This window comes from Gigantopelta aegis, chromosome 14, assembly GCF_016097555.1.
Source record: "Gigantopelta aegis isolate Gae_Host chromosome 14, Gae_host_genome, whole genome shotgun sequence".
Lineage (NCBI taxonomy): Eukaryota > Metazoa > Mollusca > Gastropoda > Neomphalida > Peltospiridae > Gigantopelta > Gigantopelta aegis.
Window position 1 is genome coordinate 40,381,779 of NC_054712.1, and position 27,616 is coordinate 40,409,394.

Below are 27,616 nucleotides of genomic sequence, written 5' to 3' on the forward strand. Positions count from 1 at the left end.
TGGCTATTGAAAAGACTAGCCAATCAGATTACCTGTCTTATCCATGACGAGGGAATTTGCCGACTTTCGACGGTAAAACTGAAAGCATGTTTGTTGCCAAAGCTATTTCAGCTGAACATAAAGATTTAATTCATGATGTTTCCTACGATTTTCATGGACATCGAATGGCCACTTGTTCCAGTGACCAGTCTGTCAAGGTAGTTTGATATTTATCTTTGTAGAAGGTTTATTAAGCGTATTGTGATTGTCAATACCCCTAATTGCGTTATGCTTTAAATTCCGTGACGTTTCATTCCTCGTGCAAGGTTTGCACAGTCAGCATCATGTTTATTGTCATCTGCTGCAGTGGTGGTCGTTTATTTGTTATGATTAGAGTTTTTTTTTCTTCAGAGTACACAGCATTTTCATTAACAATAAATGAAAACTACAAACCCCTAAAATAATTATGGTCAGTATTGTAAAATCAAGAGTATTCTAAGTTCGAGACTCAGCGATTTTCATGCAATTGACGAGCACGCTCGTGCTTCAACCATTGTTTTTGCTAATAAAAACATCAGAAGAGACACCAAGAAGTTATGAACAAGTTTCACAGAAATAGCAAATAGGTATAACCAGAACAAAATGTCTGTTTATATAGTTTTTAACTGTATTCACTAATTCCTATTTTCATAGCGGAAACAAAACCCAGCATTATCAAAAATACGGAAGTAGACAAATAAGGTTTGGGTTGGATAGCAGAAATGACAGCTTTCAATCATGTGATACATTGGGAGGGACTCTGTAGGGCCACGGTAAAGTAATTAAATGGGTACTAACAGAGTTGGGGATGTTATCTCTGCCCCCTCTACAATGAAGCCAGGATAAAGCACTGGCTGAACGGAGCAACACTGGCTGTCAAGCTTTGGCAAATTGGGGTTCCAACGGAGACGTGACAGAGACTGTTTTTTATCACCACAACTTGACTCCAAATCTAAAGCATAATTAACTATAGCTTGAACGCAGAAAAAGGGGGTCTTATCAAATAAACAGCAAATAAAGCACTGACAGATTGCTTTGAGTCTGTTATAATGCCGGAAATTCTGCTTTTAATGTACTTCACCAAAGAATGAGTGATCAGGAGAGGTAATCAATTCTTTGCCCTCATTGTAGGTCCAGTAATCAAAACTATGAACAGTAAATTACATGTTCCATACAGATTTTCAGCTTTTCCATAGTTGTCGCCATTTAAAATTGTATCATGTTTCATTAGTTACAAAAAAAATTAATAAAATGTTCCAGAAACAAAACATTTCTTTTAAATGACATCAATTGAATGTGACATCACAGAAAGTAACGCTGCACATCAACAGTGTACTCTCGACTTTACAATACTCTAACCGGACACCAGTTGTTTTAGAGGAAGTGTGTTTGGAACAGTGTTTATTATATATCAACAATGTTCCAGTGGACTTTATTTTCATTTGACATTACTATAAACATATTTGGTAAGTGACATTGTTATTGTTGTCAATTTCCAAGTATGGTCCTTCCGATGAAGTCAGACTGTAGGGTCTCGAAATTACAATACTCAACTGTACTTTTACTATCCTTGTTTTTTTGTTTTTTTGGGGGGGTTCCATACGTTTTGCCCCCAAACCCAGGGATGTCAATCTTCCGCAGATTCACAGATTTCTGACTTTTTTGTGGTCATTTGGACCATTTTTGAGATCAGTGCAAATCCGTTTTAAAAAAATTGGGGATGGGCGGAGACCCTTTCTATCGGTACTGCTGTATAGATTCCAGAATTCTAAATTTATTTATAACGTGATCACGATGTGTTTTTAAACAAACCTTCAGCAGAGATTTTAGCAACTGATGTAAAACGGAAACACCAATCTCGAACCACACAACAATCATAACCAGATTAGCTTGTGCGGAAATAGACAACAAGTTAAGTTGTTTAGATGGATGTCGGTCGTTGGAATCATCTGAAGTCTTTTAAATTTGTGAACAGTGTTTTTGCCAGAATTGTTTTTAGGTATGGCGCTATGAAATTTAATGCAACCACAGTTGATAGGAGGTATGGGGGGCCTCCCCTAGAATGAAAATGGGTTAGGGTTAAGAAAATCATACAGTAATGATAAGAGTAATTAATTTTATGAAAAAATTAACTTTAAAAAAAAAAAATATTTGGGTATGGCGTCATACCTGTTTTACCCTCTGGCAGAAACCCTGGTGAATAATGATTTATTTCTTTTGTGCTGTTACTTTATATGTCAGGATTTGAAGGTAGTGAATCGTGAGAGTGAAGATAAAATAAAAGTAATTGACAGTGGAGCAAAAAACTAATTTAAGTGGTTGTGGAGGTACAATGCCAAACTGAAAACCATAAACGTAGAGTAAAACTTAAATTGACAAACTACCAAATCTCTGCAAATCTAAGTGTACAAGTTGCACCAAATGCCGTTAGTGCTACATATGGTTTATCACCCAAGCTTCATAAGTATTGTTATATACCACAGCAGGTGACTCAGTATCACTCTGGGAGCAATTATTTTATAACAAATTCCCGGGGCATTTACAGCACACTATTACGGATTTCTTCTCTCACTGCGCTCAAATTATTTTTCTTGCTTCGCTTGACTTCAGACTTTTTTTTCAATTTCCTGTTAACATCCCTGCAAGCCATTTTACCTTAAATCAGTTATCTCCAGTTTGACCAGTTTGCCCCATGTGTCATTTTACTCCCAAGAAGTTGTCAGTTTTCCTTCTGACTATTTGTAAATCAGCCCCTCCCCCAATATTATATCAAGTAATACTAATAAAGATTATTTTGCTGCAGGTTTTTTCTTTTCTTTTATTATTTATTTATTTTAAAGTTTTGTGTTATGCACTTACATGTCTGGGGTTTTTTCTTTTTATTAAAAAATATATCAACACCAGATACAAATATATATACCAAAGAGATTTAATTAAATTGATTTTAAAGATTACCCACAAAACTAAAACAAATTAGGTTGATGACTTGATGATAATTCTGTTGCGATAACGACTGACACCAAAGAGTGCTTTGAACCACAGAGGTTTTGTAGCCTCTTCTTATTTGTATCTAGATGTGTGATATTCACTATGCTGGCCCTTTCTTTACTAATGGGATTAATGAATAAAGTCATTCCCTGTAATTAAGTATCAAGAAAATAATCACCATCTGTAAAAGCATGCAGTCAACTTAATATATACATGTACAGCAGTTTGGCTAGCCTAGATCAAAGGGCCTTTTACTTGCATAGCCATAGTGGGCTATATCTCGCATTTCAGCTCATTAAAGGCTTACTTACAAGCTACATCCACTAATATATGAATATTTATAATATATATTTTAATATAAGGACCTAAATACAATTTTAATTTTCATCGAAGTGACCATATTGTCTGTCAATGTCACATGACTTATTTTACATACATACATTTGTATAATATACCAAGTCTGTTTTATAATTTTGGTTTTTTAAATAATAATATTGTTGTTTTTCAAGAACTGACATTTTTGGAGGACAAACAGGCTTGCAGCATTCTTTTCTTTTTTTAATTCCTCAAAATTGCCAATAATGGGTCCAGATGAAAATTGCCTTAAAATTGATAAGATTGAATTGACATCAAGTGGTGTAACGATACACTCGAATATTAGGTGCACCGAACAGCGACCTGTATCGTAGTTGTATTGGTATTCGCGGCTGCTTGAACCGAATACACGCGAATATTATAATGTAACTGCATGTCGTATGTTTAAGCATATGCCAGTCACGCTGTTTGAATTGAAATTCAACATCAGTTATTTTATATCAAACACAGACACGTAGGCGTACAATATATACTATTAAGACCATCATGACAATTATTAGACGAGTCTCGACCACTGTTTCACAAGTCTAAAATTGAACATATGTAGAGGGTTTATTGACAGTCTAGTTCAGACTTCGGCTGTTTCCGCTGCATTCGGACGGAAATGAGGTTAGCGTTCTCTAACTTTCTGTGGCGTCCCATTTAATAATGTCCGAACTAGTGGGCATCGCTGATGTCCCTGCAAAATTTAAATCAATTGTATGGAAATATTTCGGTTTTCCCAAATATAAAAATGGCGAGACAACAGTTGTAAAAGAGTCAAGTACTGTATGCAGACAGTGTCAACACGTCATATGGTCTGTTGCCTACATGTATTTTTTTCCCTAAAACACGATAATGGCTCTGATGCTTGTGGAATTATTTTACTGTCCCAAATAAAATAATGATATATGGATCACACGATCAATTATGGTAACATATATTGTATATGTGTCCCCACAAAAGGAACCACCTTTCTGCCGAAAATCACGTGTACAATTCACAGATCTAATTTTAGTAATTGATGGCTTTATTGGTTTATATTAAATTATTATAATTCAGGGCATCATCTTCGACAGCTAAGGTATACCATTCCATCTATTAATTGATTCCATTTTGAAATAAATCAAAGATAAATAAAAAATTGAATGATTAGCTGGCGAAGATACAGAAAGTCAAATTATACGCTGCTGGAAGTGAACTCGGTAGAGACATTCATGAAACGAAATCGATAGAGGTTTTCCGAGGTACATTCTAGTCTTTTTGAAGAAAAACATTGTAATTGATTAAAGAATAGACCCTTTTGCTTGACATTATCAAGATTATTTGTGGTGAACCATTGTTCAGTTTATTTTGTATTTTGATGTTTTAAGCACAGAGAACTGCACATTATTTTGAATATATATATATATATTTTAGTTTTTGTTGGAAAAGATAAACTGTGTACATGCAACTGAATAAGCAAATGCATCATAATACCATGTTTTAATTATTATTTGTGAATTTCTGACTTGTCAACACGTTTTTGCCTATATGCATTGTATTCATGAATAAATAGTTATATTCGTGATACGTATCGTATTCGCCACCCTGTGTATTTGTTACACCTCTAGTGTCACATGACATTTCATTCTAATGTCTTTTCACACCCCTATTGTTAGACCTTTTTTTCAATTATTATGTTCAATTTGCAGAAGGTACTGGGTATGATGTATTTTTCTGTCCTTATGCAGTAACTAGTGAACAGTAGACAATTGTAAATAACTTAGAGCACATATAATTTGTTTTAATTATGGATCAATTTGTTATATAACAAACTATTTACTGGTTTGCCGAACTACTCTGCCATTCGACAACTAGACAGACATTTGGACAGTTATATAATTGCTCTTACCCATCAAAGACAACAAAAACAAAAATGCAGGATTTTTTGCCTACCAGTGAGTACACAAAGATTCCTGCTAGAGCTAATACAACAATAATCCTATGTTTAATGTCAATGTCTAGACTATATAAAAGTTTTATAAGCACCAGGCCTGGATATATATTGATGCCTAAATGGGGACTGGATTGAATCATATTTATTAAATTAATTTTCCCACTGGCATTGCCAAATTAGCCAATTGCTATTTTTTTTATACATGTACAAAGTGGTTACAAGATTTAGTCTTTGGCTAATAAAATATTTCTTAAATTAACCACATTTTAATACTTTTGAAGGAAATACTATAGTATACATAACTATGAATTGGCTAAAACAAAATATATTCCAGTGTGAGACCTGAGTTTTTTTACATCCTTACTGTTGGTATTTGTGATATGCAGTGGCGTAGCGTGGGTTGACAGCACACAGGGCAAGGCAAGTATGGCACTCACTAACCAGTGGATTGTTAGCACTCCCCGAGTCCCTTCCACTGGTCCAGAATTTTGCACCCAGGGCAACCGTCCCGGTGGGCCCCGCCCACTGGTGATATGTTATGCTCGGCGAGAAGCTGCATGTATTATGTATTGTCTAAGTTCTGGTTGTTAATATATTTTAGGTGTGGGATCTTGGAGAAGATGGACAGTGGCACTGTACAGCTAGCTGGAAGGTACATATTTTGTGTAGTGTTTTGCAGATGTGACAAGCACGTTTTTTTCTGTGTTCCTATAGCTACGGGTTGGATCTAGCTCAGTCAGTAAAGTGTTCGCTTGACGTGCTTAGCCCCCAAGATCAGTCCCCTCCGTGGACCCATTCTCTGATTACTTTTTTTTTTTTTTAATTCACACCAGTGCCCCATACATGTAGCTGGTATATCAAAGGCCGTGAGGCCATACCACACTAGCACAGCACGTCGGCAGTGAAGCATCAATAATACCCACATATACGCAGCGTGTCAAACAGAAAAAAAAGAGGAAAAGAAAATGGATTTGATTTGAAAACGTGGCTAATTTCAAGATAATTTCAAGTAAATTGGTTTTAATGTATTTGTATAGAAGATTACTTGATAAAAAAACACAAGAGGAAGTTTTGGGTACACGACATCGTTGACCAGGCATTGGCTGCCATTTCTGTGTCTTTGTAACTAACCGATTGGATGTTGTATATGCATGGGTGTTTCTGCACCTCTATGATCAACCTTCGTTAATATTTTGTTTTGGAATTGTTTTTCAATAAAATAAAGATATTCGTCGAGGGTATGGTTTTTTTGTGTGTGTGGAAGACCTAAAATATTACAACATAATGACATCATAAACTGGGGGTTTCTGTGTGCGTCAGAGCAGCAAGCAGCAAAAATCGCTTTTGGAACGATCGAAAAAAATCTGCTGTTGACGCGCTGCGCTAGTGTGGGTATGTACATGTAATGGTAATTTACTGAAAGTGATTTTTTGCTGCTGACGCTCTGCGCTAATGTGGAACGGCCTTTAGTATACATATGCTGTCTTGTCTTAAACAAAATAATATTTACTTAAAACTATTTCCTATCTCAATATCTGTGTGGTCTGATGCCATATAACCGTATATAAATGTGTTGAGTGCGTCGTTAAATAAAACATTTCTTTCTTTCTTGTAAAACAAATTCCACACAGGTGAAACACTGATCGCCATATCACAATTTATTTCACAGAAAAATTTCTATGCATTTTAACACCGAGAGCATTGCTCTCCTGCATACATATGTACACAATTTAAGGAGAGGAGTGTATTGCTTACGATAGATTTAAAAAATCTTAAACTAGTTAAATCTAACCAAGTGGCCACCTACATGTGTACATAAGCATTTCAACCATTTGTGATCATGTCTGAGAAAAAGAGTGTAGATTAGGCATGACGTCATTCATAGTAAACATTTAAAATGTGATCATGTAAATTTCAATGTGTCACATGTCGGGCACCTGTGTGTTGGAAATGATATTAATTAACATGTGAGCATTTTATACACTACATCAAAAGATAAATTTTGTTGTGTTAAATATTGTCTGTTTATAATCTTTCTTGGTGAAGTAATAGTTTGGCTTTATATTAAGTGCCTAAAATACTTTCATAAACCTTTTTACACTTTTAAAAACAACTCCAATCAAAATTACATTTCATTTCATTTCAACTTATTTTCATTCTTATATCCAATTAAGGTTCAAGCATGCTGTCCTGGGCACACACCTCAGCTATCTGGGCTGTCTTGTCCAGGACAGTGGGTTAGTTGGTTAGTGAGAGAGAAGAGGGTGTAGTGGCCTTACACCTACCCATTGAGCCCTTAAGAACTCGCTCTGGGTTGGACCCAGTACCAGGCTACGAACCCTGTACCTACCAGCATGTAATCCAATGGCTTAACCACTGCACTACCGAGGCCAGTCAAAATTACACACTCAAAATTCCAGCTGTCGCATTATATCCTTTCCTTGAGCCAGGATATCTAGGCATTACACCCATGTGACCACTGATAATAATTAAAAAAGCTAAAATAATGTTTTGCTATTTTTCCTTATCTACGCCATTTTTCATAGGTCACATTTAGCAGAGACTTAAATTCAATTTTTTGCACTGGGGAAACAATTTCCTTCCACCCAGTTGATGTAATAAGTTGATGTGTGGTATGTTTTGCATAAAGTTACTAATACTATAAACATTTTGCTTTGTTTCAGGCCCACAGTGGTTCCGTGTGGAGGGTGACATGGGCTCACCCGGAGTTTGGGCAGGTTCTGGCCACGTGCTCATTCGACCGCACGGCCAACGTCTGGGAGGAACTAGTGGGGGAGCACGGCAGAACCGGGGGAGGTCAGAGTCACTGGGTTAAAAGAACGAGTCTCGTCGACAGTCGCACCTCCGTCACAGACATCAAATTTGGTCCAAAGCATCTAGGTCTTCAGTTGGTATGATATGTGTTTTCAATTTCTTTTTTTACTTGGTTTATAATTATGTATCTTTATCACAATCTGTGATTCATTCGATGGTGAAAATGATCCAGAATAATGTCATGTATGATCAAAAAATAAGTTATCCTTCTAAATGAATTTTGGAACATTTATCCTTTAGTCCGTCCCATCCTCCTACCAAAATGTTTTTTTTGTAAATAATTTAAGTTTGGTTTGACGTAAGGAGAAAAGTAAAAGTGTTTTGGAAATACTAAAAAAAAACTAATTGTGTGCAATTTCGAAATAAATAACTTGTAGTAAATTCCATAACATGAAAAAAGACGTTCCCTGTGGGTTGGCCTATAGGTATATTTTTAAGACTCTTTTCAACACTATTGTGAAAGCAAAAGTAGGAAGAACACTGGAAATACAAAGTATACAGGAAAATAGATTTAAACCACATAGCTCGGAGTTAAATGTTTTAAACATTATTTATTGGCAATATTTGATTAAGAAATGTATTTAAACCCAGTGTTCTCGCTGCTCCATTTAAGCGGGGCGGGGCATTCCATTTTGCTGCCCTACTTTCATGTTCCCCGCCCTCCTTTATTTTTGAGTGCCCCTTTTTATTTTCCAGCACCTATCTCTGCTATTTCCAAATGCACTTTTTTCCACACGAAAAAACCCAATCAGTCTGCACACTGGACATCAAAGGAAACGAGCCGCGTTGTGTACGAAAAAGCAATTGACGAAACATTTACGACAGTTACCGTAACGTAATTTAACAGTATTTTTAACAGCCTCTATTTTGTCCAATATCTGTATCCATTTGTATGTTTGATAGATACAATAAAAGTTATATTTTATGTAAGCAATGAAAACATTTTATTTTTTATGGATTCGGCAATCTCCGATTGAAAAAACCCCCTCTTATTTGGCGCCAAATGTGTCACGTGATCAGAACGGTCATTCTGTCTTTTGTTTCCACTAACTATTGTTTGATATTTTGTCCTCAGTTGCAGATATAATTGGTTGAAACTGATGATTTTTACTTTCTGTTATTCTGTTTATTCAGCAGTTCTTTATAAAATATTGTAAACTTTTCATTTTGAGGGGATATGAACACTTATAAAAACAACGGAAGTGGCAGTGTTTATCCTTAAAATCATTTATCTTGAGTGCAAAATAATATATACACCGTCTTTACAAAAACGAAACTTTTTATCAGCTGGCGATAATATTTTACAAAAATATATCTGACATTAGGAGATCACTTTACAAACATCTTTATTGTTTTTCGTATATCTTGAAATCTTTATTAAAAATAATAATATTAAAACTTTGATCGGTCCAGCAAAACCGGAATTGCCCGTGAATGTCAGACCGATATCATCTTCAGTTCAATTAAAAGACAAGTCTTTTTATAAACCCCTTTGCACTTTTTTGTAGGCAAAATAAGGAGTATGTCTTTTCTCAAAGTCTACCAACACACAACAATATGGTAACCAAACTACTCACCACCCCTCCCTTTTTTTTCCTTTTTTTTTCTTCGCTTTTTGCTTTTTGTTTATTGGTGGTGGTGTTGGTTTTTTGGGTGGTTTTTTGAAGGGTGTGGTGCTGAGCGGCCGCCCTCCTTTAATTTTCACCCAACTGCAAACCACAGTTAAGAAATATTTGTCTTTTTTTTTTTCCTTTGAAATAGGCAACGTGTTCGGCTGATGGTATTGTTCGTATTTACGAGGCAGTAGATGTAATGAATCTTAGCAACTGGCCGCTACAAAATGAGATCATTAACAACATCAGCTGTAGCTGCTTGTCATGGAATCCATCCAGGTTGGTGCATAGTTCTTCAGTGAATGGATCTAGCATACCTGCCTCGGTGGCGTCGTGATTAGCCATCGGTCTACAGGCTGGTAGGTAATGGGTTCGGATCCCAGTCTATGCATAGGATTTTTAATCCAGATACAGACTCCAAACCCTGAGTGAGTGCTCCGCAAGACTCAATGGGTAGATGTAAATCACTTGCACTGACCAGTGATCCATAACTGGTTCAACAAAGGCCATGGTTTGTACTATCCTGCCTGTGGGAAGCGCAAATAAAAGATCCCATGCTGCTAATCGGAAAGAGTAGCTCATGTAGTGGCGACAGCGGGTTTCCTCTCAAAAATCTGTGTGGTACTTAACCATCATCTTCATAAATCCAGGCTAATATTTGTTCCTCGTATTCAGCCTTGATACTTGTAGTCAAGATTACTGATATCCACTACTAGCGCCCTCTATTGGAAGAAAATTTGTAACACCGATTATGTCCCTTACACGATGACATCGTTGACCAATCACAGCATCGGTAACATGTGATAATCTTGAAAGCAATATCAAAAATTAACCGCCGGACGCTGACGCTGCCATCTTTGTTTACAATAACAAGGGAATCTATAAGGAGAGTTGCGATTCGTTGCAATCAGATCTCATCGCATCCAATGAAATTTAAGCATTTTGTTGACTACATGTATCAAGGCTGAATACGAGGAACGAATATTAGCCTTGATTTATGAAGATGCTTAACCATATGTCTGACCCCATATAACCGTAAATAAAATGTGTTGAGTGTGTCGTTAAATAAAACATTTCTTTCTTTCTTTCTTTCTTGGATCTAGCATACATCCATCTTTCATATATATACTCTTCAAAAAAAGAAACGCAAAAGGGTACAAATGGGTTATAACTCCGATTTTATGTTTCCTACCGGTTCATGCTTTGTGAATATAAGGTCATTGCATGTCCCAAACACATTCCCACGGTTACATTCGATAAAACGCAGCTACTGTAAAATAAAGTTTCAAAATGTGAATATTCGCAAAAACGCAGCCACGTGCAAACCATGTCACCACTGCACGTGCGTTGTCTGCACGTGCAACATGAACACCGACAGTATAAAAGTGCAGGGTGTTCGCTTGCCTGGCCTCTGTATCTGGCCGACAGTTGACAATCCAGGACATGCCATGTCTCAGTGAACCGCAGAGAAACAATGCCATCGGCCGACTAGACGCAGGCGAATCCAGAACGGCCGTTGCCAGGGCATTCCATGTGTCCCCAAGCACCATCTCCAGACTGTGGGACCGTTACCAGCAACATGGATCAACACGTGACCTCCCTAGATCCGGTCGACCACGGGTCACTACCCCCGGGCAGGACCGCTACATCCGGGTACGCCACCTTCGGGAACGATTGACTACTGCCACCTCCACAGCTGCAGCAATACCAGGTTTGCGCAGGATATCCGACCAGACCGTACGGAACCGCCTACGTGAGGTAGGAATTCGTGCCAGACGTCCAGTTCGAGGTGTCATCTTAACACCACAACACCGTCGACTCCGACTGCAGTGGTGCCAGATTCATCGACAATGGCCTCAACTGCGATGGAGACAGGTGTGGTTCAGTGACGAGTCCCGATTTCTGCTCCGACGTCATGATGGAAGATGTCGCGTGTATAGGCGTCGTGGTGAACGTTGTGCGGCAAACTGCGTGCAGGAAGTGGACAGATTCGGCGGGAGTAGTGTCATGGTGTGGGCAGCCTGAATGCACAGGGCTACATTGACCAGATCCTCCGGCCACACATCGTTCCAGTTATGGCCAACGCCAACGCAGTGTTCCAACATGACAACGCCAGGCCTCACACAGCACGTCTCACAACGGCTTTCCTACAGAACAACAACATTAATGTCCTTCCTTGGCCATCGATATCACCGGATTTGAACCCAATTGAGCATCTGTGGGACGAGTTGGACCGACGCCTCCGACAGCGACAACCACAGCCCCAGACCCTTGCAGGCCTAGTGGGCCACCATCCCCCGGGACGTCATCCGTACTCTGGTTGCTTCAATGGGCAGGCGGTGCCAGGCAGTTGTCAACACACGCGGAGGCCACACCCGGTATTGACTCCAGATGACCTTGACCTTGGTGGTGTGTCCTATCACTTACTCACAATGGACTAGAGTGAATTGTGAACAATCCTGCAACATTTGGTAATTATCGGACTCACCATTCAATAATGAAATCAATTCTCCAAATGTTACGACAATGTGGTTTTGCGTTTCTTCTTTTGAAGAGTATATATATATATATCTATATATATATATATATATATATATATATATATATATATATATATATATATATATATATATATATATCCAGTTTCAAGCACACTGTCCTGGGCACACACCTCAGCTATCTGAACTGTCTGTCCAGGACAGTGGGTTAGTTGTTGGTGGTTATGGTGAGAGAGAAGTTGGTGTAGTGGCATTTCACCTACCCATCATGTCGTCAAACTCACTTTGGGTTAAAGCCGGTACTGGGAGACAAATCCAGTACCTACCAGCCTTATGTCCACTAAACCACCAAGGCTGGTTTATATCCATCTGTGTCACTATGTCCTTTATTTGTTTGAGAGTGCTTACATTATCCACCAATGGTAGCTGGTTGTTGTAGATGCTTCAGTTGGTCCAACATTTTAGTGGATAACCAATGACATTATATCTTACATCTGTTATTTATTTCTGAGTACATCCACCAATGATAGTTGTTGGTAGTGATGATGGTAATGCTGCAGTTAGTGGTATATTTTAGTGGATGACCAATGACATTATATCTTACATCTGTTATTTATTTCTGAGTACATCCACCAATGATAGTTGTTGGTAGTGATGATGGTAATGCTGCAGTTAGTGGTATATTTTAGTGGAGGACCAATGACATTATATCTTACATTTGTTATTTATTTGTGAGAACATTCACCAATGATAGTTGTTGGTAGTGATGATGGTAATGCTTCAGTTTGTGGTATATTTTAGTGGATAACCAATGACATTATATCTTACATTTGTTATTTATTTCCAAGAACATCCACCAATGACAGCTGCTGGTGGTGATGTTGATAATGCTTCACTGTAGAAGGATTTCGTGGATAACCAATGACATTGTTTCTTACATGTTTTATTCATTTCAGAGTACATCCACCAATGATAGCTGTTGGTAGTGATGATGGTAATCCTGCAAATAATGGAGGCAAAGTTCAGATATATGAATACAACGAGTCTACAAGGTAAATATCAGCATGCAGTGAAGATAACATTTGATCAGACAATTATCCCACTTGTTACTGATGTTGCTTTATAGTTTAGTTTTGCAAAACTGAAATATTACAACATTAAAAGAGAATGTTTAACTCCACTTCAGCACATTGTTTAATCAGTAGATCTAATTGGTGTATAAATATTTCTCTTTTACAGAAGTAAAACTTTTATTTTTAAAAATTTCTTTATAACTGGTGTATCAAAGACTGCACAATAATCATATATCAAACACCTAATAACAGTAGCCATCTGTCGACTTTAAAAAAAATGATTTGTTAATAAAGCTTTCTGTATTATTTTTGTCATGGCGAGTGGTAATAATCTCTCATGAATATTCAACACTCAAGTGTTATGTATATGGTATTGGTGTGTAAGAAATTGAATATATATTATTTCAGGAAGTGGAATAAAGTGGAACACATTATGATCACAGACCCAGTTCATGATGTAGCGTTTGCAGCCAACCTTGGTAGATCATATCACCTGCTAGCTATTGCCTCTAAAACCGTGTCCATTATCTCATTGAAACCTCTACGGTAAGTTCCTTTGTGTCTGTAAATATTTGAAATGATTATGAAGTTTTATTATGTTATCCTGATACTGGTTACTCGAGATGAAAGTGGGCGGGACATAGTCCAGTGATAATGTGCTCGCTTGATGCACGGTTGGTCTAAGATCGATCCCTGTCGTTGAGCCCACAGGCTATTTCTCATTCCCACCAGTGTTCCACAAATTGGTGTAATAAAGTCTGGGGTGGGTTTTTTTTTACTATCCTGTTTGTGGGATATAAAGGAAGGAAATGTTTTATTTAACGACATACTCAACACATTTAATTTATGGTTATATGGAGTCAGACATGTGAATAAGGACCACACAGATATTGAGAAAGAAAACCCGCTGTCGCCACTTCATGGGCTACTCTTATCGAATAGCAGCAAGGGATCTTTTATATGCACCATCCCACAGACGGGATAGCATTTACCATGGCCTTTGATATACCAATCGTGGTGCACTGGCTGGAACGACAAATAGCCCAATGGGGATTGATCCCAGGCTGACTGTACATCTTTGCTGAATGGTTGGAATTAGCTCAGTCAGTAGAGCACTTGCCTGGGCTGCTTGGGTCCATGGATGGAATCCTCTTGGTGAAACTATACTCTTGTATTTTTTCATGTTCCAACTAGTACTCCTTGACTGGTATATCAAAGGCCATGGTATGAACTATCCTGTTTGCATATGCATATAAAAGATCCCTTGCTGCTAATGGAAAGATGTAGCAGATTTCCTCTGAAGATTTGATGTCGGAATTATTAAATGTCTGATGTCCACTAGCCAATGATTAATTAATTAATTAATTAATTAATGAACTCTAGTGGTGTCATTAAACAAAATATACTTTTGATAAATAAAAAACCCCTCGCAGTAACCCCTTTTTTTATCAAGACCATATAAAATTTATGTGAATTTTTATCTGTTATCATTTTCATTTGTTGATCATAGGTTAAACAAAATCATACTTATTGTCATTAAAATATACATGTACTCTTTGTTTCAGTTGAGACATCTGTTAAAGCATTTATTTTATATTTGATGTCATGTATAAAATTTAAGAACATTATAATTTGTTTGTGTTGAGCTGTCATTGAATGTATTTGTTGACTCTTTGAACGATAAACCGGCCTCGGTGGCGTCGTGGTTAGGCCATCGGTCTACAGGCTGGTAGGTACTGGGTTCGGATCCCAGTCGAGGCATGGGATTTTTAATCCAGATACCGACTCCAAACCCTGAGTGAGTGCTCCGCAAGGCTCAATGGGTAGGTGTAAACCACTTGCACCGACCAGTGATCCATAACTGGTTCAACAAAGGCCATGGTTTGTGCTATCCTGTCTGTGGGAAGCGCAAATAAAAGATCCCTTGCTGCTAATCGGAAGAGTAGCCCATGTAGTGGCGACAGCGGGTTTCCTCTCAAAATCTGTGTGGTCCTTAACCATATGTCTGACGCCATATAACCGTTAATAAAATGTGTTGAGTGCGTCGTTAAATAAAACACTTCTTTCTTTCTTTTTCGATAAAAGTTACACATGTAAACATTATTCTGTTTTGAGTTTGTAAACGTTTTCTTTTTAAGTCCACTTTATTATTTGATTCAATATTTCTTTGCATTGATGACATTAAGTCATTTAGATTTGATGTAGGTTTAGTGGGTTAATGTTTATTCTGTATTAATTTCCTCCTGTTTATTCTGCATAATATCTTCATGAAAATTATTGTGTTTTTTTATTTTTAAAATATTTTTTTTTAGGAAGGATGCTATTGTAGCTGCATCAGGTCACAGCACATTTGAAATGAGAAAAGTCGCCAGTTTTAATGACCATGATTCTCAGGTACTGTTTAACACGTTGACTGCCGCCCACGAGTATATTCGTATGCTGTGCGCACCAGATTTTGCTACTACGAGTTTACTCGTAGTAAAACCAGTGCTGTGTCGTATTAAATTAAAGTTGTCAGCAATGGCAATATCACAATTAGTAACCTTTCTGGCAATGACTAATAACAAATTGATGTAATAATCAATGAAATTATTTATTAATTAATGTTTGAATGATTTTGATTGTGAACACAAGTCGCAGCATTTCATAATGGAAATATCTTGACACATATCTCTTTGACTAAATCATTTATAGTTATAATGTTAAAAATGAACATAAATACAGGAACAGATTCATTCCTAATGTTTCAGAGCAATTTGGACTGTTTGAAACATTCATATAAATGATGAATCGATGATCGTCAACACCCGGGGTGGGTGGGGTGTGGGGAGGACAGAGGGCACCATAATTATTATTTGTGCCTGGTAGGTCTGCTGCATCTTTTTTCCTTTGCACACATGGTTTAGGTAAAATTTTATCACAGTGTAATTAATGATTTATACAGGGCTTCTGGTATTTTTACAAAATTCACCAGCCATGGGATCAGTGATTTTTAAAATGAACTAGCCACGATTAAAAATTTACTAGCCCTACTTTACTTAATACAATTTTATTAATAGTAATAATAAGATTTGTTACCTAAAGAGGGAAATAGCGATTAAAAACACTAAGATTGGGGTTTGTGATTGGGGGCAGAATATTCATATTTACAAAATGCAGCTTTTGACAACTTTTTTTTCACTAGCCGTCAGGCATGGCAATAGTAGTTATTTACTAGCCGAACAGTTAATATCACTAGCCATTGGAGTGGGGCTACCATAATGTAGAAGCCCTGATTTATGTTTGATTTAATCAGTGTTCATTTAGACAGTACACACAATGCTTCAAGTACTATTTGATCCATGTTCATTTAAATGGAGTACGTATAAAACTAATTCTTAATGCATTACTTGATCTATGTTAATTTATTATTGAATTTTTCCACAGGTTTGGAGAGTTTGTTGGAATGTAATAGGAACTGTTCTTGCATCATCAGGAGATGACGGATGTGTTCGACTCTGGAAGGGTAACTTGAGGGATTTTTCTGCTAAACAAATCATAAAATTTATAAACCAGTGATTTTTTTTTTTCTTTTAAAAAATAATAATTAATTTTTTTTTTTTTTTTTTTTTATTTATTTATTTATTCTCCTTTTTTCCCCTCTTAAATTTTTTTAATTTATTCATTCATTCATTTTTTATTATTTTTTTTTTATTTACTTTTTTGTTTTTTTGCCGTTATCATTTTTTTTCAAGTACACTGAATTATTTAGTCTACTTTAGAATAAAATTTGAAAAATACCCTACCCATTTCTACAAGCATGATGGAATAAACTCACATACCTGAAAATAATTTAATTGTTTTGTTTTTACAATTAACATTTTATTATTATTCTATAATAATCTTCCATCTCATTTTTTATTCTCTGAGGCTTGTTTGTTATTTTTCGTAAATGTCCTTTTCCCCTTTGTTTGACTCCCAATAATTGATGTATTTTTCCCTGCTAGAGTGTCATTAAGCAATTATTTCATTCATTTTTCTTTAGCCAACTATTTGGATAACTGGAAGAGTATAGCTGTGTTGAAAGGTGATGGAACGCGACAGGAGGGAGACAGGAATATGAATCCTTCGAACGTAATGTCCGCCGTGACGGCCACTAACGGGAGCAACATGAGGTATTACAAAGACTCTAAAATCACACCGGTGCCCAGCGCCTCACATGTCGTATGGCACTGATATCTCGAGTCTGTTTTATTATATGTGTTTATTATCCATATGGTTCAACATAACCGAGTTAATAATAATCATGCGCAGCACACGTGTAATAACAAGTGTAATGACGTAATTTTGGGAAGCGACGTCATAACATGACTGTTGCTTCGCCAGTCCTAGCTCAGACTGTGCATTTCAAATATGACGTCATTTCGTCGTCTCCGTCGAGTTATGGCTGAAACATTTTGAGTTGGGTCTTGTTATTCATAAAGAAAACAACAACGATAATATGGATAATAAAGAAATTATTACACTCACATGTGAGTCGTACTGATTTTACGAAACTCATGTCAGGATTCATGTATTACTCTCGTTCTCACTCAGGCAATTCACAAATCCTGACACTCGTTTTGTAAAATCAGTATGACACACAAGCTCGTATAATAATCTCTATATTTCACCTGAATAATGGCAGAGAATAGTTACAAAACGTCTTATGTCTCAAAGTGGGGGAAAAAGAAAAAACAGCCTCGAAAATTATTTGGTTAATTACTGTACATGTGTTACAAAATGTCCTATGCTCGAAGTTATAACTGATTGAGTCATAAAACATAGTTTTCCCCCAAATTGACATATGGTTGATATAAACCAGTTGTGCATACATCAGGTTATATATTTATGTGAAACAAAAATAAAATCCTCTTTTTTAACCACAAATTAACATCTCGAGGATGTGACTAGTTTTGTAAAAACAAATTTCAACTGGGTTTTTTTAACAACTTGGTTATGTTGCTAGGACCCGTTCACTACTAATCAGTAGCCATATTGGCCTGTTGATATGTTTAACAGTAGTGTTTGGAATCGGTTGAAATTTCGTCATTGGTTATAATCAATTGGCATCAACTGATAAACCTTCGATTACAAAATTGGTCCAAATTATATGAATATAAGAAAGATTTGAGTTATAAGGCCTATGAACCCATTGTCATGACTACTTTTCCCTTAATAATAACCATTTCATACACACGAGAACAAACAAACCCCAGCATATTTACAGCAACTCTTATGATCTAAACTGGAGGAACAATTACAGTTAAAAAAATTTCACACAATCGATTATGGATTTTTATAATCAATCATCACTGCCCTCTATGTTAACTTTTCCATCTGGGAGCCAGATGGTGCCTATTTGTATTTTTATATAGATAGTATGAAATGTTTTAGTCACCAGATGAATAAAAAAATGGTTGCATGTGCGACCGAAATCGGTAGCAGAGTACGATTTTGGTTTAAAACATTTAAGTGTCATAAGGACTCCCTGTTTGCAAATCTTGAGAGCTCGCCACCAACCCAGCTAGCCCTACCACTTGTTTCCAGTAGAACAGAAGATACACTAAATGTTTTGCATGAAACCATGGAAAAGATCGCTGTTCAAGACTGATTTCACAGGATTTTAAGATATATGTTGACTGTGTCATTTCGAAGAATCAATGCAATTTGTACAGATAATTTTTACGAGCCGTGCAGATTCATATGCTAGCCAATCTAAAGAGTTCTGTATAATTTTTGCAAGCCTTGGGGCTCCTGGACTCTCCTCAAAATCACACACTGCATTGGCAGAGCCTAACCAATCGATGTTCGGTTACAATGGATCACAGGAACATCACCACACAGATGGGCTCCATAAAGTTGTATTCGACTACTCAAACTTGCATACATTCGGAGATGAATATCGTTTGAGTTTTCCACAATTCAGGCTAGAGATTTTCCATTCTGTCTTAGTGCTACGATGTCATAAAATCGTCAGTAGCTATGACATGACTACAACGCATGCCATAGTGACAACATAGCCTACGATGGTTTTACAGTATAGTAGCATTAAGGTAGCTTAGGAAATCCGGGCCCTGGATCTTAGTGCTACCCACAAACTCTTCATGTTTTCATTTATTGATAAAAAGATCAGGGGCCTAATTCACAAAGGTCTCTTAGGCTCTGCCAGACAACAAAGCATTCTCTTTGCAAGTCTTTTAGCATTGCACTGCGAGATCGCAAAGTTGCAAGAGGCCCCAGTTATCTCCTACTTTTCTAAACTCTTCAAAGTTTTCCAGATTTATTTTTTCCAATGTCATTTTCGTCCATTATAAAATTTTCAATAGATTTTTTTTTTAGTATGCGCCCCGTGTTGTAATCATCAATGTCTACGTAGACATTAAAAGCAACGTACTATGCAAATTATAAGAACTGAATCTGAGCAAGCATCACAATATAAAACTAGTGAGATTCAGTAGCTTTTGTTTTTATTACTGTGGTAGAAAATTCAGAGATTTTATTTTTCTTGTTATTTCACCGTTACTGAATGTAATTTTGAATAGTAAAGAAAAATATTTTTTTTGCTTTATTTGCTAACGTTGTCCAGTATTCATTTTATTTTAATGTGCCATAGAGATCAACAGGTTATATAGGTTCATATCATGGTTCGTATTCAAACAAATTCAGGAAAATTCCTCATATTTAAACTCACAATTTGGAAATGTGTGGATTTTAAATGAAATAGCCATTTTTAATCATTTTGAAAGTGTCAATTTTTTTTTATACAGATGGAGTGCAATATGGATCAATATTTAAAAACTCGGATTTGTTTTTTGTTTTTTATAATCTGACTGGCTTGTGAAAACTAAAAAGTGGCTACAATTTCTTTTTGTTTCGTTTTGTTGTAAATCATAAAGAAAACAAATCTATGTTTCAAATAGATGCTAAATAAGGTCAGGGTTATAGTAAATCACAGTTTTGTAAATTGTCATGTCTTGGAATAAAATTTAAGGAATTTTCCCTATATCTTGAGCTTTTACCTGTTACCACCAGTTGTGAGAATTAACGTGACTAGTATATTGGTGGCCATGGTATGTGCTGTCCTGTATGAAACTAGCTGACATACTAGCAGGTTTTTTGTTGTTGTTGCATTCTTGACTTGCTGTTACCAGTGTTTAACATGTAACAACTGATTAAACAATGTGTTGGTGTGTCTTTACTATGTGTGTATGATGTGAATACAGTAAAACCCCTCTAAACCGGACACCCATGGGATACAGTAACAATTCTAATTTTAAGGGTTATCCAATTCAGAGACATTTTCATTGTACTGATATTTTAAAAAGAACTGTGAAAAAGGTCCGGTTTTCAGGTAATTCTGGTTAACTTGAGGTCCGGATTTTAGGGGTTTTACTGTACTAATGTGTATTTTATTACATTGGATTCCACTTAATTGCATACCCTACTTGAGAAATGAACTCTTGTTCTTCGTTTTTTCTTGTTCTTTTTTTTTTCTTCTTGTTCTTTTTTTTTTCTATAATGGGCTATAACTAAGATCATGTTCACAACAAAGAAAATGATTCTGTGAAATTCTTTTCAATAAAAGGTAAATTAACGCAGTCTGTTAGACCGATCATGACTCTTCATTAACTCTTAAACCTAATCTTGTCCAACAGGGCAAATGTTTCTCCATTTTTACGGACCAGCTTCAGTGGTGTAGTGGTGTGTGGACTTAAGGTTGGTAGGTACTGGGTTCACATCCTGGTACTGGCTCCCAGTTGAAGGTGTAAGGCATTTACACTTGACATCAATCTCACTAACCATTAACAGCTGTCCTGGATTAAAAGTCCAGATAGACCAGGTGTGTGCCCAGCATAACATGCTTGAACTTTTAATTGGATATAAGCATGAAAATAAATTGAAATGGGTAAATTTTTACTTGTCCTATGTACATGAAATGCAGTTGTCTTAAATGTCTTAATTTACCGGCCTCGGTGGCGTCGTGGCAGGCCATCGGTCTACAGGCTGGTAGGTACTGGGTTCGGATCCTAGTCGAGGCATGGGATTTTTAATCCAGATACCGACTCCAAACCCTGAGTGAGTGCTCCGCAAGGCTCAATGGGTAGGTGTAAACCACTTGTACTGACCAGTGATCCATAACTGGTTCAACAAAGGCCATGGTTTGTACTATCCTGCCTGTGGGAAGTGCAAATAAAAGATCCCTTGCTGCCAATCGGAAGAGTAGCCCATGTAGTGGCGACAGCGGGTTTCCTCTCAAAATCTGTGTGGTCCTGAACCATATGTCTGACGCCATATAACCGTAAATAAAATGTGTTGAGTGCGTCGTTAAATAAAACACTTCTTTCTTTCTAAATGTCTTAATTGATCAACAATACACTGCCATGATGTCTTAATATATTCAAACTGAAATAAAAATGAGTGGATTGTTTCAGGGATTTTCTATTTATAAAGAAGCTATTAGTATGCAATTAAGTGGGAACTACTACTAATTTCTAAACATGAATATATTATTGGATTTCTAATTTTTTTCAGATGACTGTTTGACTAAAGATGAACTAACAATGTTAATTGTGCAGTATTATACTTTGTAAATAAAACATTTTGTAATATGGTAAATATGATGTATATTATGAATTTCAAAATGCAAATAATAAACTACATTTTTATAGAAAAAAATCCACATTTTTGTTTTGTTTTCATTAGTAGATGTAGTTTTCTGTGTCCCTCTTACAAGGGAGCTGGACATAGCCCAGTGGTTCAGCGCTCGCTCGATGTGCAATCGGTGTGGGATCAATCCCCGTCGGTGGGCTATTTCTCGTTACAGCCAATGCACCACGACTGGTGTATCAAAGGTCGTGGTATGTACTACCTTGTCTGTGGGATGGTGCATATAAAAGATCCCTTGCTGCTAATCGAAAATAGTATTTTAATCTTTGTTTTGTTTTAATAACATGGAGCACATAGACAAAAACATAAGACATAAATGAGTCATGTTATTAATGCGAATAACACGATCTCACATTTTTCGCATTAATATAATGATCGCATTAATTTCAGGATCTACAGTACTGTTACAGATCAATTTTTATCCATTTTTCAAAGTTATCGCCCTTGAATCTAGTAGATAAGAAAATTGTTGGGCCCTCATGGGGACATATTTCTTTAGCAGTACTCTCAGAATGCTTGTTTTCATTACTCAAGGGATGGGACGTAGCCCAATGGTAAAGCATTTGCTTGATGCACGGTCGATCTAGGATCGATCCCCATCGGTGGAGACATTGAGCTATTTCTTGTTCCAGCCAGTGCTCCACAACTGGTATAATAAAGGCTGTGGTATGTACTATCCTGTCTAGGATGGTGCATATAAAAAGATCATTTGCTGCTAATCGAAAAGAGTAGCTCATGAAGTGGCAATGGCGGGTTTCCTCTCTCAATATCTGTGTGGTCATAGCTGGAGTGAGAAATAGCCCAATGGGCCCACTGAGCCCACTGACTGGGATCGATCCCAAACCAACTGCGAATCAAGCGATCACTTTACTACTGGGCTACGTCTCGTCCCTGAAAATGTTTGTTTTGTCTAACACCACCACAAAAGCACATTGATATATTAATCATTGGCTATTGGATGTCAAACACTTTGTAATTTTAACGTAGTCTTAGGGAGGAAACCCACTACATTTTTCCCACAGACAGGATAACATATACCATGGTCTTTGATAAACCAGTCATGATGCACTGGCTGGAACAAGAAATAGCCCAATTGGCCCACCAATGGGGATCGATCCTACATTGGCCACACATCATGCAAGTGCTATACCATTTGGCTTCGAAAGAGTTTGTTTTGTTTAATGACACCACTAGAGCACATTGATTAATTAATCATCGGCTATTGGATGTCAAACATTTGGTAATTCTGACTCGTAGTCATCGGACGAAACCCGCAATATTTTTCCTAATGCAGCAAAGGATCTGTTATATGCACTTTCCCACAGACAGGAAAGCACATACCACGGCCTTTGACCAGTTGTGTTGTACTGGTTGCAACAAACCGGCCTCGGTGGCATCATGATTAGGCCATCGGTCTACAGGCTGATAGGTACTGGGTTCGGATCCCAGTCGAGGCATGGGATTTTTAATCCAGATACCGACGTCCAAACCCTGAGTGAGTGCTCCGCAAGGCTCAATGGGTAGGTGTAAACCACTTGCACCGACCAGTGATCCATAACTGGTTCAACAAAGGCCATGGTTTGTGCTATCCTGCCTGTGGGAAGTGCAAATAAAAGATCCCTTGCTGTTAATCGGAAAGAGTAGCCCATGTAGTGGCGACAGTGGGTTTCCTTTCAAAATCTGTGTGGTCCTTAACCATATGTCTGACGCCATATAACTGTAAATAAAATGTGTTGAGTGTGTCATTAAATAAAACATTTCTTTCTTTCTTTTCTTTGGTTGCAACAAGAAAAAACCCAATCAGTTGAGTGGATCCACCAAAGTGGTTCGATCCTGTGACGCAAACACCTCATGCTACCACTCAACTGACTGAGCTAAATTCCGCCCCTCAAAAGAGAGAAGTCCAGTACAACATATAGGTTACTCTTACTGATGAAAAGATGAAACATTTATATGCACTTTCTCACAAACAGCAAATACCACAGCCTTTGATATATTAGAAGGAAGGAAATATTTTATTTAATGATGCACTCAACACATTTTATTTACGGTTATATGGTTAAGTACCACACACATATTGAGAGAGGAAACCCGCTGTCGCGGAGCACTGGCTGGAACGAGAAATAGCCCAATGGGCCCACCAACGGGAATTGATCCTAGATCGATCGTGCATCAGGCGAGCGCCGTACCACTGAGCTACGTCCCGCCCCTTGATATATCAGAATGACAGTTGTGGAGCACTATTTGAAATGGTGGAAAAACTGCCATCTATCAAAGCTTATGGAAAAATAAATCAGGATACCGGATGGTCCATGACAGAATGTGTAATGTATTGGTATATTTGAACTGAGGTGGTGTTCTGGAATAAGAGGATTAACAGTAAAATTGATGTGGGTTGAGTGAAATGCTCAGTTATGCTGCGGCAATAAATTGGGAATTACGACAAGTCCTAGATATATGGCTGTTTTAAAATGGATCATGTTACGGTGGAAAAGGACATACCAACCAACTAGAAAAGATACAAGAATTGCTTTGGTATGTCCGATAGGATTTCTGTAAAACTGTTAAAATGTAAAAAAAATTAAAAAAAAAAAATTAATGTTTTTGTTTACTTTGACAGAATAGGTACACCACCGCCTGGTTCGATGAACATAAAGCGTAACAGTGGATGGCCGAACTTCTCCATTGACAAAGACAGGGGAAAACATTACTACTGAATGTTAACTGGAACTCATAACCAGGAATGTTTTAGGTGTGGAACAGGAACAGTAATACTCTGCAGGAGTGTTCAGTCAAATAAGCAGTTATTGCAGCACAGCTCCAAATCAAAATAACTTTATGAAAGATTTTATTTGTAACTTCAAATAACACAAAATAGGTTATTGAAATAATTTTAAACTTTCATTCATTATTCACCACAACTCGATACTACATCAAATAACAATTTTTTTTGTTGAAATACATTTGTATATTAAACGTTCATTTTTTATTATTCATTACACTGTATTTTAAGTTTTTAACCACAAAGTAATCTTAATTTACATTTGTTTGTATACCGTTGACACCCAGTAGCTGATGTCATTTGTTCGTTCGTTCGTCCATCCATCCATTCTTTTAATAATTCTTTACATATTTCATTTTACTGCCATAATTATGTTCATGAAAAAAGTTTTTATGCAGTGTATTGCACAAGGTATATATGTTTAACAATTATGAAGGAAACCTCAAATTGTTTTCAAGAAGTTATTTTACTGGTCATTCATAAATATTATGAGATGATTTACACAATTATGGAATTATGGTTTGTCATCATCTTTGTCATATTTCAACCATTTAAAAACTGTGAAGTTGGGTTTGAGACCATTTTATTTGATGCACAGAAAAAAAAAATTCAGCGAGTAGTATATAATGAGCTTTATTGTTGGTGTTAGTTTCGTGTGACATGTTTTACATTGTCAGTGTCAGCCTTACACAGTCGGTATTACACCAGTGCAAGTGTTACATTGTCAGTGTCAGCCTTACACAGTCGGTATTACACCAGTGTAAGTGTTACATTGTCAGTGTCAGCCTTACACAGTCGGTATTACACCAGTGTAAGTTTTACATTGTCAGTGTCAGCCTTACACAGTCGGTATTACTCCAGTGTAAGTGTTACATTGTCAGTGTCAGCCTTACACAGTCGGTATTACACCAGTGTAAGTTGTACATTGCCATTGTCAGTGTCAGCCTTACACAGTCGGTATTACACCAGTGTAAGTTGTACATTGTCAGTGTCAGCCTTACACAGTCGGTATTACTCCAGTGTAAGTGTTACATTGTCAGTGTCAGCCTCACACAGTCGGTATTACCCCGGTACTCTTTATACAAATGGATTGAATAGATTCCATTTACCTGTCTTCTGTTCATGTATTCAATCACTCTATGCATTACATATACGTATAGTCGTATGAAGAATTCAGACGCAAAAAATGATAAACGCCATTTTATCCAAAAACCAATTTTTACTATCATTACTCCGTTCAAGGCGTTATGTTCTCATTTTCATACTCATTTTTAATTAATTTCTGTCCTTTAGTTACTTTACTTATTTCAACTTAGGGCGAGGCGTAACCCAGTGATAAAGCGCTCGCTTGATGCACAGTTGGTTTGGGATCGATCCCCATCATTGGGCTATTTCTCACTCCAGCCAGTGCACCATGACTGGTACATCAAAGGCCATGGTATGTGCTACCCTGTCTATGGGATGGTGCATATAAAAGATCCCTTGCTGCTAATCGAAAAGAGTAGCCCAAGAAGTGGTGACAGCGGGTTTCCTCCCTCCATATCTGTGTGGTCCTTAACCATAATATTATGTCCGACGGCATATAACAGTAAATAAAATGTGTTGAGTGCATCGTTAAATAAAACATTTCCTTCCTTCTTTCTATTTCAACTTAAGATTGCCCCTTGTGGACTTGATATGTTTTACATAGAAAGCATAACCAAAATAAATCTTGCAAAAAAATGACTAAAATGGATTTATCACTTTTTGCATCTGAACTCTTCATATACACATAATATAATATATTATGGATTATGGACAAATAGAATTTTGCACCTTTCACACGTACAATGTATAAACCAAATAACAAATGTTTTTAAAATATTTTTAATGTGTATATATAGTTTTAGGATGAAACCAAAAGATTCTTTGGTTTTATGTTTACTTTATAGTTGGTTATACAGATAGTATAATAGAAGTTTACATTTGATTTTACTGTATGTTTTTCCCATTCAAACACTGCCCCATGACTGGTATTTCAGAGACCATGATATGGATGGATGGGTGGGTGGGTGGATGGGTGGATGGATGTCTGCTTCTCTGATTGTCTGCCTATTTGCCTGCTTGCCAACCGACCCATCTAAAATATTAAGTTCGGAGGTATCTAGCACGAGAGAGGTTTGGGGTGGAGTGAGGGAAGTAGTGTGGGTAAGAACAAAGTATGGGGTGTTGAAAGTGGGAATGTGCATATAAATCTTTAAAAACCCCTTCTTGATAATGAAACAATAGTGGGTTTCCTCTGAAAATGGTGTCAAAATTATTAAATGTTTGACATCCAATAGCCGATGATTAATTAATCACCTTGTATGCATGTGAAATATTTTTAATTACCTTTGATAAATACAGTGGAACTTGTATAAACCAGATCACCTTGAAAATAATTCAAGGGTACATAGTAAAAACAAAACAGATCATAAGTACACCTACTAGTACCAGGTGGCTGTGGGTTTGAAATCTTTTGAAATTATTGGACACTGAATGTCATAGGCCTATACCGGGTACTTTGAAAAAATTTAAACAGCAGTTCTCTTACTACATGTATATAGAACCTATCTAAAAATGTATTCTTTAATTTCCAAGATTTTAGGCTATGTAATTTTAACCTTTGTACCATCTGGCAGAAACCTTGCTTTGGATCAACATTTATCTTATTGGAGAGGGATCCAGCATATCCAGAATTTGCCACCATTTTGTATAAAATAAATAAATAAATAAATGGCATTATCTCCCTTGTCTGAAAAACTCAGAATTTTCATCCTGTTGCCTATAAATCATGTTTAATCATAAAA

The 27,616-nt window shown here is 36.8% G+C and overlaps 1 protein-coding gene across 1 annotated transcript; it reads left to right on the top strand.

Moving 5' to 3' along the window:
• The first annotated feature begins 50 nt into the window (after positions 1–50).
• Positions 51–25,695, top strand: LOC121388352 (nucleoporin SEH1-like). The gene is made up of 10 exons (XM_041519649.1): positions 51–197; positions 5,901–5,951; positions 7,984–8,211; positions 9,896–10,026; positions 13,202–13,297; positions 13,727–13,864; positions 15,631–15,712; positions 16,745–16,823; positions 17,343–17,472; positions 24,627–25,695. The coding sequence occupies exons 1-10, from the start codon at positions 87–89 to the stop codon at positions 24,721–24,723; spliced, it is 1,143 nt and encodes a 380-aa protein (XP_041375583.1). The 5' UTR covers positions 51–86; the 3' UTR covers positions 24,724–25,695.
• Positions 25,696–27,616: the final 1,921 nt, after the last annotated feature.

What these genes read in the sequence shown, in the direction of transcription:
- LOC121388352 (XM_041519649.1), top strand. Translation starts at nt 87, where the DNA reads ATGTTTGTTGCCAAAGCTATTTCAGCTGAACATAAAGATTTAATTCAT. An exon ending in GAATACAACGAGTCTACAAG is followed by an intron (nt 13,298 to 13,726) that starts GTAAATATCAGC and finishes ATATTATTTCAG; the next exon opens with GAAGTGGAATAAAGTGGAAC. An exon ending in ACTAACGGGAGCAACATGAG is followed by an intron (nt 17,473 to 24,626) that starts GTATTACAAAGA and finishes TTACTTTGACAG; the next exon opens with AATAGGTACACCACCGCCTG.